The following is a 12,106-nucleotide window of genomic DNA, read 5'->3' as shown; positions in this document are numbered from 1 at the left end:
AAATGAAAATGAATATTTTTTATTTGATTATCGTTTTAAAATATTCGTATTTTAAAATAATATTTTCATACCACGCACGCGTGTTGTTGATTCAAACTCAACATTTGAATGCATATTTACATACATGTCTGTATATGAAGATGCTTGCCACAATTTGCTAATTACCAGAGGGTCAGGGTCAAATCCCATTACAGGCAGCATGGAATTTAAATATTTTTTTAACTTAATTATAAAAAAGCAGTGCAAAGCGCTTCATTTTAATATGGGCGTATTTGAATTGAATATTTCTATACGAAATTTGTTATACTTAAATGAATTACGAGTTGGGTTGGTGCTCTTTCATATGCGCATTTTTTTTAAATTTAGCACGCTTTCTTAATTGTAAACAGCGTCCGGACTTTACTCCGATCGGATAGATTTACTCCGATTTTTTTTTTTGAATTTAAAAGCTACTCCCTACTCCACTTGGCCCGAAATATCCGCAAATTTTTTTTACCTTTTTCCATTCACATTAGGAATATATTACAAAATAACTAACTTTTAAAATTTTTGTCCAATCACTTTTGTGGCACCAAGATTTTGTATAGATAGGTGTGACAGCAGTTATCTCTTTTACTCTGTTACCCTTTTTTTGCGGAATCACTTTTTTATTTTCAAAGCAAGGGATTGATTAAGGACCAGAAAAATGTTTTGTGTATGTGTATATGCTTAGCAATTTGGCAGAGTATAAGCTGACATTAGCTATTTTACCACACAGTAGTGCTGCTGCCGAAAGAAAATTTTCGGAGATGAATCTCATTAAAAATAAATACAGGAACAGGCTTAATGTCGAATCAGTTGAAAGCTCTATGTTCGCAAGAACTCTTATTAACAAAACGTCAGAAATTTACACGCCGTCCGATAATTTACGTTTTTTTTTAACATTCTAAATCAGTTTATGGAAAAACTCTAGCAAAGTAGGGGAAAATGGGAGAGTAAAAACGGTAATCTCTTTGTTAGCAAAGCTTAACCCAAATAATTTCTACTGACGTTTGCTTATAATTTGCTGTATTTGCGTATAATTTAGCAGATCGCCAAATGACAAAAAATTGCCATGTAAAAAAAAATGTTTTACCAGTTTTTACCAGAGAAGCGTTCCCGTACTTTTTGGCTTCTCACTCTTTCTCTAAGAGTTATTTTCCTTTTTGACGGTTTAACAGGTTTTATTCAGAACAGTTTAGGAACGAAACTAATTTTTTCTTATACTATTTAGAATGTTAATCTGCTCCGAAAATTTCATTTTTACTCCAATTTTTCGAGTCATTTACTCCCGAGTCGAGTTTCAGTAGTCCGAACGCTGATTCTAAACTTCTTTCTCTCAGTGCACCGAGATCATTATTGAAATATGTAGTAACATCTCTAGATAGTTGAACTTTGCACAAGCAATAGTTGATGATTAATATATGTATGTACCTAAATACGTTTAAAATGTCGTGCACAGAGTTTTACAATTATACTAAGGAAAAGACAGAAGTTTAAAAGCAATTTCACAGCAACGAAAAATATGATTCGATATTTTAATGTTATCTTCTACTTTTTTGTAATTTTTTTATTTCATGAAACCTAGAGTACTTAACAGTGCCGTACAAAAATATTTGCTCGGAGGCTCTTTCATCAGATCACAACTTCCATCCAGATCCTCTAGAAAAATTTTGAAAATGTAGCTTTTGAGCCAATTAATAAAGTGCAAGTCTGAAGTTGCCAGAAAATTTCGTTGTATTTTAGAATTTTTTATTTATTTTTTTTGCTGACAGTGTCTTCCATATAAAAAGAATTGTGGAACATAGTTTGTATGGAAGAACCTCTCAGTAAAACCAATACCAAAAATCAACTAAAATTTAATGGGCTGCAAAACTTCATTTTGAAAAATTTTATAAGTCTGATTAGAAAGTTGCAAATTTGTATGCAAATTTATTGAATTTTCCCGAGTTTAGCACAAAGTTTAGAAATTTTATTTTTATGTGTTTTGTTGTTGTACTTTAATGTTACCAAGAGTTTCACACTGGAAAATGAAAAACGCGTGTGTTTCTGCTGATAGTCGCTCGTTTTATTATTTAGGAAGAAAGAAAGAATTAGAACAAATGTCATTTACAATGGTATAATTGTAAAGGTTGGCAGCAGTGCGTTTAACCCATATGTGCACTGGCAGATATGAATCCAACATACCGCCACCTTTGAACTACCTGGATAAGTTCAACAAGGAAGAAATTACAATAAAGATTATTCATTTTAAAAGGGCAATTTTTATCTTAAATGGATATGTATTCGTAAGTAAGGCTCTACAAATTCTCCTCGGAGAACAAATCTCCTTTGGTAGGAAGCAGGCAAAGTCTCACGGTGGGCCGTACGAATTCTCCATCTGGCGTTCGCAGCGTGACCACTCTTACCAGACCATCGTCTCCAGGATGGCATTTTACCACTCTTGCAAGCGTCCACTTTGTCGGCGGGGTAGGCTTATCAAAGACGGCAACAACATCTCCTTCCTCGATATTTCGGGACGGTCGGAACAACTTGGCGCGGCGTTGCAAGCCTACGAGATATTCATCTCTCCATCGGCGCCAGAAATGCTGTCTCATTGCGGAAATTAATTGCCATCGCTGATGAAGGTTTCCACAGAACCCTTGATCCTCAGGTTCTGGGAGGGACTTCAGGGGTTCGCCCACTATAAAGTGCCCCGGTGTGAGTACCTCCAAGTCGCTAACATTTGTTGAGTTGTCGCACAAAGGCCGAGAGTTCACGCAAGCTTCAATTTCAGTCAATATCGAATTGAACTCCTCGTATGACAGGAGAGTATCGCCTAATCTACGTTTCAGTTGGTACTTAACACGTTTGATGCCAATCTTCCAGTATCCACCCATGTGGGGTGCGGTTGGGGGGTTAAAACGCCAATCAATGTTCAGATCGCTAAAAAGTGACCGAAATCTGTCATCAGTCATGCACTGTTGTAAACTGTTGCGCAGATGCTTTTCGGCGCCCACAAAATTTATGCCGTTGTCCGAGAACATGACCTTACAAAAGCCTCTGCGATTTATAAAGCGTTTAGAAAAGCGGGCGTCGACAGGTCTCCCACGAACTCTAGATGCATGGCCCCAGTGCACATGCAACTGAAAGAACATATATACCCTTTGATGGATTTCGCTCCTCTTCCACGTGTAAATTTGTACACATAAGGGCCAGCGAAATCTACTGCACTGCGGGTAAAACAACGAGCGTATGTAGCCCTAGCTTCGGGTAAATTGCCCATTGATTGTTGAGCTGTATTACGGTTTAATAAGGTACATTTGACACATTTATGGTATATGTTTCGAATTAAACTGCGTGCACCAACAACCCAATAGCGCCGCTGCAGGACAACCTGCATAATCCGAGGACCATCGTGTAGAGTAAATTTGTGAATATCTGCCACTATTAGCTTTGCCAGTGGAGAGCTCTTGGCCAATATTACAGGATGTTTTACGTCAGACGACACATTGGAGTGCTTCAGCCTGCCTCCAACACGAAGGATACCGCTTTTATCAACAAACGGCTATAACCACAAAAGACTGCTACGTCGTGGAAGTGGCTTTTTGGCGCTACAAAGATAAATTTCATTGGGAAAGTAGAACTTTTGAGTGTACCTTATGAGTTTTAGCTCTGCGACTTGGATTTATTTGCTGGTTAAGGGTCCTGTTTGCTTGCGAGGCATTATTTGCGCGCAACTGCGAACGTTGTCGATGAAGCGCATCACATAGGCCGTAACTCTTTTCAGCTTCGGGAATGAGGAGCATTTTTCGAGAAGGGTCCATTGCTGTGATGGTTCAGCTACATTTACGGCAGCAGTTTTCTTACGCAACTCAAGCTGAGTTATGTGATCTTGTCGCTTGACCTCATGTCGTACGTAGCTAGATGACGACAACCACGATGGACCGTGCCACCACAACTTATGTGACAGCAAACTCGATGGCGACATACCCCTGGAGGCACAGTCAGCAGGATTGCTTTCGGATCTGACATGCGCCCAGCATTAGGAGGGTAGTATTTCCTGCACCTCCGCCACGCGATTCGCCACGAATGTAGACCATCGGCTAGGGTGACTTTGTAGCCAAGCCAATGGCACAGTTGAATCTGTCCACCCGAACATGCGACTTTCTGGCGAGCACACACAAGCGGTGATCTGCTTAATGAGTTTTGCTCCTAGGCGAGCAGCGCACAGCTCCACTCGGGGTAAAGTTTTAGTTTTCAGCGGAGCAACCTTCGACCTGGATGCAACTAGATTGATCACGATCTTGCCGTCTAAGTACTTAGTACGTGCATAGGCCACGGCCGCATACGCCTTCTCCGAAGCATCTGCAAATACATGAAATTCGGTGTGCGCATTTGGGCTAATACCCAGCCAACGGTTTAATTTAAGGTTAGACAACAATCGAAGCTCGTCACGATGAAGGTACCAATCTTTCGCAAATTTGATCGGAAACCGGTTCGTCCCAATCGACATCAGTGCGCCAAATCTGCTGAAACCAAATTCTCGCCTTTATAGTGCAAGGCGCGATTAGACCGAGCGGATCGAAAGTAGTGCTGGCATCCGACAGGAAACCTCTTTTGGTGAGTATAGTAGGAGGTGTCTTAAGACTTACCGCATACGTCAAGTAATCGTGAGACGTGTTCCACGTTAACCCCAGCGTTTTCACTTCCTCGTTTTCAGCTAACAAATGATTTATCGGCGTTGTGGATGTTGCAATCTTATCCAAAAGCTGCTTGCAATTACTGGCCCACTTCCTCAGCTCAAATCCGCCTTCTAAGAGTAAATGAGATACTTCACTTTGACGCAACACAAGCTCGTCCGCGGTATGAGCTCCTGTAAGGAGGTCGTCCATATAGAAATCCCGTAGAATGATTTCCGCAGAGGACTGAAATTCTGCCATGTTATGCTTAGCAACTTGCTGCAACGCCTTCACAGCCAAGTGACTTGCAGCAGCTGTACCGTAAGTGAGACGAAGTATGCGATAGTCTTTCAGTTCTTCGGTTGGCGCATCTCTCCATACGATTCTTTGGAAATCCACATGCTTCTCGTGAACATATACTTCGCGGTACATTTTCGCTATATCGGCGGTCATGGCATAACGATGCATACGGAAACGCAATAGAATGGGAAATAATTCTTGTTGTAATGGTGGGCCAACCATTAATGCATCATTCAACGAAAAACCTGAGGAGGATTTCATCGATGCGTTGAACACAACTCTTAATTTTGTTGTTTCGCTTGTCTCTTTTAATACCGCGTGATGAGGCATGTAATAACAGGATGAAGGTCTATCACGGACGCACTCCATGTGAGCCAACCGCAACAGCTCATGCATGAACTCCACATAGTGCCGACGTAGGTTTTCGTTTGCAGCTAATCGCTTCTCCAGCCTGTAAAAACTGCGTAATGCGACAGAACGGGTCTCGCCTATAGGCACAGAAGGTTTTAGAGGTAGCTGCACAATGAAACGCCCGTCTGCTGCACGTTGGTGTGTTGAGTCGAAGAGATCTTCACAGAACTTTTCTTCGTTCGTGAGATGTTGCCGATGCGGGACCTGGTCAAGCTCCTAAACTTTGCTTAAAATCTTAACAAGGCCTACATCGCAATGTAGGCTCGGGACCTCCGCATGTGTAGTAATTGTTGGACTTCTGGTTCGTCCAAAGAGAACCCATCCGAGTGGTGTCCGCTGAGCCAGGGGTGTACCAGGAGGGCCTTTGCGTAGATCAGTAGTCAGAAAATGCTCCATTTCGTCCATACCGATGAGTATGTCGATGGGACCTGGTGTGGCAAAGTGCGGATCTGCCAGTGCAAGTCCTTTGATGTGTTGCCAATCTGCGACGCTCACGCAGGTCGTAGGTAGATCGCTAGTTATCTTTGGCAAAACTAAGGCGTTGATGACGTAAGACGGCTGTAATTGCGATGACGCGATAGTAAGGAGTACCTCACCCTTTGTCCTACCGCTTGGCGTAGAGCCTATGCCTGTGATCAGGATAGCTGATGATCTGCTTGGAAGACGTAGTTGTTGTACGCAACGCTCTGTGACTAATGAAGCGTGCGACCCACTGTCGAAAAGTATGCGCATAGCGTGCCAGCGGCCGGCGTAGTCACGTACATTGGCTACTGCGGTAGCCAGTAATATGGCGTTGTCTGCTTCGGCGTAGTGTGATGTCATGTTGCCACCCTGCGACCATACTGTTGTTTGTTGAACATCTCCGTTGGGCGCTTGGTCTTTAGCAGGTGACAAGAATGCGGATGTGCCACACGGTGGAAACTCTGTTAGCGGTAACGGTGCAGCTGGTGCATTATTACAATTGATGTCTGCTCCATTAGACTCCCGCTTCCCTGCAGGAGTAGTGAGCTCAGCTGCGCTTTGTGACGAAGCTAGCGCTGTTGTCGCAAGGGCGCTGTCGTGGCTTCGGTATAGCGCATTGACAGGACCAAGAGAACTAGTTGCTAGATGAGTATGCTTTTCGCTAGACACCCGGTTGGGTGCAGGTGCAGCGCATGATGCTGTATCAGCTGCCGCTGCTGATGTTTCGCAAGGGCTATTCGTGTTGTTGTAGCTTTCATGGAGTAGCGTGTGGTGCCGGCGACCACACCTCAAACAATTGGACGTGCTCTTGCAATTTGATGCTTTGTGATCCTGACGAAGACAGTTGAAATATGCTTCCCTTTGTTTGATGATTTGTGCTCGAGCAGGCGGGCTTAGCTCCTTGAAGGTGCTGCAGGCGTAGATTCTGGGCTGAGAAGAGCAGTACGTGCATGAATCGGCTCTTGAAGATTGCGTGTGGCAAGGCGAATGTCGATTGGATGAACTTGCCGCATGCAACACGGCTGCATTACTGCCCCTTTTGCTGGTTGGTCCGCCACTACCAGGTGCTAGTACCTCTAGCGATCGGCACCGGCTCTCGAGGAATGTTTGCTAGTCGTTGAATGTAGGCAGCTTATCATTCGTTAATGACAACTCCCACTGTTTCCGGGTTTCATGTGGAAGTTTAGATAACAGATAATATACTACCCAATCATCCCACGCCTCTACTGGCCGTTCAAGCGCTTGCAAAGCCCGTATGTTTTGCAACATTGAATTGAGAACGTGATTAAGTGTTTGTGCTGTTTCGTTCGTAACTGGCTTTATGTTGAATATTGCGCGAAAGTGACTATCAACGATGATTCGCATCACCTTATACTTTGAGCAAATCAGATCCCAAGCCACATGGTAATTTGCCTCCGAAATTGTTCGGTTAGAGACGACCTGCAGCGCCTCGCCTTGAAGGCAGCTGCGAAGATAGTGCAACTTCTGGTAGCCTGAGAGCGTCGTATTATCGTGCACCAATGCCTTAAACGAATCGTGGAATAGAATCCACCCAGTTGAGTCACCACTAAATTTGGGAAGCTCGATTCTGGGTAGGCGCACTTCCGTAGTCGACGTCTCGATAGCCTGTGTTACTGCCGTGGGTGTACTGGCGATAGGCAACGATGTTTGACTAAGCACTTGCTTGAAGTTACAAAGCGCCTCTACGTACCAGGCTTCTGCCTGCACACGCGCTTGCTCTTCAGCATCAATCGTTTCGACCCCACATGAAACCTCTACGCATCCTGTGCCTCCGTGAACTTTGCCCATTGCTCTTCTAGAAGCTTCACGTAGCCTTCAATTTTTGAGCTACTGAATCCGTTGGCATCGTTGATGGAAACAGCCAAGTATCTCTTGATGGTCTTCAACGCTGCATCGCGCAGTTTGACCGTCATGATCACGTGTCCAACGTAACCTCAAATTTGCAGGTTACGATGTAGTTGCTGCAATCGTTGCAACGATTTTTGGGCTTTTTACGTCGTGCAGTCGCGAGACTTTAAGATTAGTTAAATTATAAAAGTGGATTGTTTAAAGATATACTTCAGTCCCGACTGCGGAATCCGGTTCGATGGACCAAAATAATGTACGTTAATGTTACCAAGAGTTTCAAACTGGAATATGAAAAACGCGTGTGTTTCTGCTGATAGTCGCTCGTTTTATTATTTAGCAAGAAGGAAAGAATTAGAACAAATGTCATTTACAATGGTATGTTGTAAAGGTTGGCAGCAGTGCGTTATGAATCCAACAGTTGTATTTAGTATAAACTGTATTTTTTATAAAGGATAAAAAAGGTGCATGCATTGTGAAAAGTTCTCTGTGCTTTAGTTTTGATAAGTTTTTTGTTTTGTTGGCGTACGTTGTAATGATCTCGTGATCTCATGTTTTTATGTTTTTGTTGTTGTGTGTCAAAATAAGATTTTAAACTTTTCGCGCGCAATTTTTTCGAAGCGGAAGAGAAGGAAGCGAGAGGCCCCTCCCCCCCTTTCCCCCCAAAGTGTCACGGTTTGGCAACAGAGATATCTGGCAGCCCTACGCTGTAGGCCAATTTTGTTGAATTTCATTAGAGTTTTTTTTTATCAAATAAATACTCAAATTAGAGATCTTTATTAAAAAGTCAGTCGCGATGTGATTTCAAAAACCGCAATTAATATTTTAAACAGAAATTAATTTATTTATTGTATTTCGCTTTATTTTCTTCAAACTTTCCTTATTTTTTGATTTTCAAAATCATTGGCATCATTATCATGTCAAAAATTTACAAGGTTATTGCATTTACGTCATCATCCATAAATATCCAACAATAATATATTTGATATTATCTTTCACAATCAACCATTTTTTAATTAAAACACCAAAGCAAGTGATAAATTGATTTTATCGAAAACCCTCAAAATGAAATAATTCCTCAAAACAGATTTTCAGACTAAAATCTTTAGAACTGTCAAATTGCAAAATTACACTCTAAAGCGAGAGTAATAAATTAATTATGACGATAATTTTGATAATCGAAATAAAAAGCAAAGAAGAAGGAAAGTTTGAAAAAATAGTAGACAAAATAATTAAACAAAATATAATTATAATAATAGATTGGCGCTTACACATATGTTAGTGTTTGGCCGATCTTCTCCTCCGATTTGTGGCGTGCGCCTTGATGTTATCACACAAAGTGGAGGGACCTACAGTTTTACGCCGAGTCCGAACGGCGATTGTATTTTCATGAGAAGCTGTTTTTCATGGCAGAAATACACTCGGAGGTTTGCCATTGCCTGCCGAGGGACGACCGCTGTTAAGAAAAAACCTTTTTTCTATATTTTTTTTTGATGTTGCTTTGACCAGGGCTTAAACCCAGGTGCAGCGGAGTGGAAGCGCGCACTGCTTACCACCACACCACAGCGGCTGGCAAACAAAATACAATAAATAAATTAATGTCTGTTTAAAACAGAGACCGAAAATAACAGTTTTTATTTTTTAGATGTTATAAAAGTGCGGGGCAAAATATTGTGGTAAAGTAAAGTTATCAGTGTTCCTTCGATTCCAGCACCTCCTGCATAAGAATCCTAGATTTTTTTTGGGAAAAAGTGCAATAATGAAAAGGGACTGAAATAGCTTTCGAACAGAAATACTTTAACGAAGGTTACCAACTATTTGTATATTTTTTTTTATTATTTAATAACATTTGTTAGGTCAAAATAAAAGTCTTTACTTTTAAAACAGATGGCAACCCCATCAAAAAACCTAACAAAATATTTCAAATATTTCATATAATCCCCTCCAGCCGTTTCCGGCTGAAGACAGGTCTCGAGCACGGTGTCCGTTTTTCATTGCACCAAATTCCTAATCACTCTATATCGCTAAAAATGTTCTAGCCACAGTATATACAGTAATAAACCTTTTCGAAGTTTTTCACCAATTGGTCCCCGAGGAGTACTTTGGGTTGTGTGCAGCCTTTTCGTTTTGCGCGCACGGCAACACTAACTGTGGGGAGTTTCGCCTCATGATTAGAAAAAGTTCTTTTCGAGGATAAAATATATGTAATTATGTGTTATTTCTGAACAAAATGTAGGTGAAGTGTAATATCAATACCTAATTAAGAATAATAGCAATAGTTAAGAACATAATTAACGCTTGTGTTTCTTTAACCTGAAAAACTCAAATCGTAATTATTGCACTGAATAGAGTTTTCTTAAAGGTAAATTTAAAATTAAAAAAATATCCATTGTAAGATCATTTTTTTACGAAAAAAACGCGAATTTTATGTTAGTTTGTGAATTTATCAAGTAAAATGCTAAAATTTCGAATATATTGAGGTTTTTATTAAAAAAACGAGTTTTTTGTAGTTATAGAGACTGCAATTCCCGCCAATGCTTCTGCCAAGATAGCTCATTAAGCACACCCAAGTTTGAGCGACCATTACCCGGAGCTCCTCAGATATACTTAATATCGATTTGATCAAAGAATGTCACAAATATGAATCATACACACATACAATAGTAATTGCTATGAATTGCTACCGTATAGATTCAGAACATGCGATTTCTTGGAGACTCTATTGGTTATGGTGGTCATAACTTCAGCCACATTCAATGGTCCATTACCTGGAGCTGCTCCAACATGATGAGTAGATTTAAATGAGTCTTACATGCCACTACCTCTGGCTACAAGCTGTATTATGTATGAAATTCACTAAGAGAAAATCCTGTAAAACCTGCAAATCGTGAAGCATCTGGAACGCAACTTTTAAGTAAATTTGGTTTAAGTACTAGCGTTGTCAGAATTTAACAGTTCATTATCATTTACGGTCTAATATAACCAGTTAATGATCAGTATTAGTATCTATAGTAATAGAGAATAATTTGAAATTTTTTACACTGCTGTAATTAATTTCGGTCACTATGATATAGTCATGTCATGTGCCACTCTGGCATAGCACGGTTGTCGCTCCCTTTCATACCACAGTAAATTTGTATACAACTCTGAATCAACAAATTTCATGCTTCTTCTCATTAGGGTTGCCAGATTTTTTATGCGCGAAATCAGTACTTTAGACTTTTCCATGCTAAAAAAATCAGTACTTTTCAGTACACTTTTATTCAAAGCAAAATTGTGAATATAAATTACAGATAATACTCTAAAATGCCGGAGTACTTGTTTTCAACAATATTTTATTATAAAAATAAAATATTGTTCATAAAAACAAAAATGTCATTCATTTTAACATGAGTGAACACATAATTGTACACTGGAGCCAATAAATTATTTTATATTTATTACATTTTTGAATAGCAATAATCAGGTCACTTCCATTTTCAGTATTTAAGTAGTCGAAGAATTCTATACATTTCATTTTAAAATTACTTTTAATTTGAAGTGCACTTTCAAACATTTTAAATAGAAGCCGGTTACATATTTTTTCACACTGTGGAAAAGTACCACTATTTAAGGACTTCATCTATATTTCCTTATCGAAAGACTAGGAATTCGCTGAAAAGAGTATCTAACTCTATGTCTTGTATGCAAAACTCTTTTACAAGTAAATTGCGAAAAAAAGAATTATAAAGCTGAACTTACATGAGGCGATTTTCTAGGCGATTCAACTTTGCTCAAGAAAAATCGCTTGTGTAAATGATGATTCAAAAATTGCTTGCCTCAAAGTAGACAGCAAGTCAACTTTTGCAGGCGATTATCGCCTGTCATAAATCGTCTCATCTAAACGCAGCTAAAGTTATAGGCAAAAACCATTCGAATATTCAAATTTGCTGTTACCAAACTGCAAGATATTTTCGAGATAACTAACAACACTCGACGAAAAAACGTCAGCCTCCCTTTTTAATAATTTAAGCTTCGTCATATTATCGCAACTGGTACGTAACGACCCGGCGATATGCCCATAAATCTATTGATATCTTTGTTGTATTAATTTCTTGGGCATATCAAACATTGTTGGAAACATGTCAACTATATTTAAATTATTCACTTATTTTTTACAGTGCAGTTTAAGCAAGTCCCAACGTTATGTAAAAATATTATGGAAATCCTTAAGTATTTTGCTTGAATTAAAAATTCAGTACAAATCAGTACAAATTTAAAAAAATCAGGACTTTAGCGTACTGATTGAAAAAAAATGAGTAAAATCAGTACAAAAGTTGAAAAATCACGCTGCCTTAATTTTATAGGAGAGAGTAAAACTTGTCTTATTTCCAAACGGTTCTCTCATT

At 39.8% G+C, this 12,106-nt stretch overlaps 1 protein-coding gene across 1 annotated transcript; it reads right to left on the bottom strand.

The window, feature by feature from the left end:
• Positions 1–4,451: 4,451 nt before the first annotated feature.
• Positions 4,452–7,661, bottom strand: LOC118745803. Its single transcript, XM_036479479.1, has 3 exons — positions 7,059–7,661; positions 5,798–6,962; positions 4,452–5,467 (listed from the first exon to the last, which is right to left on the bottom strand). The coding sequence occupies exons 1-3, from the start codon at positions 7,659–7,661 to the stop codon at positions 4,452–4,454; spliced, it is 2,784 nt and encodes a 927-aa protein (XP_036335372.1).
• Between the last annotated feature and the right edge of the window lie 4,445 nt (positions 7,662–12,106).

The sequence above is a fragment of the Rhagoletis pomonella genome, unplaced genomic scaffold, assembly GCF_013731165.1.
Source record: "Rhagoletis pomonella isolate Grant_MI unplaced genomic scaffold, Rhpom_1.0 Rhpom_scaffold_00009, whole genome shotgun sequence".
Taxonomy (NCBI): Eukaryota; Metazoa; Arthropoda; class Insecta; order Diptera; family Tephritidae; genus Rhagoletis; species Rhagoletis pomonella.
This window is presented reverse-complemented; position numbering and strand designations above follow the sequence as displayed.

Excerpts from the sequence above, each read along its gene's own strand:
- LOC118745803 (XM_036479479.1), bottom strand. The coding sequence starts at position 7,661 with ATGGGCAAAGTTCACGGAGGCACAGGATGCGTAGAGGTTTCATGTGGG. Across the intron at positions 6,963-7,058 it reads TAGAGGCGTGGGATGATTGG|CAAACATTCCTCGAGAGCCG; the intron begins GTAGTATATTAT and ends TTCAACGACTAG. Across the intron at positions 5,468-5,797 it reads TCCCATCGACATACTCATCG|GCGAGACCCGTTCTGTCGCA; the intron begins GTATGGACGAAA and ends CTGTGCCTATAG.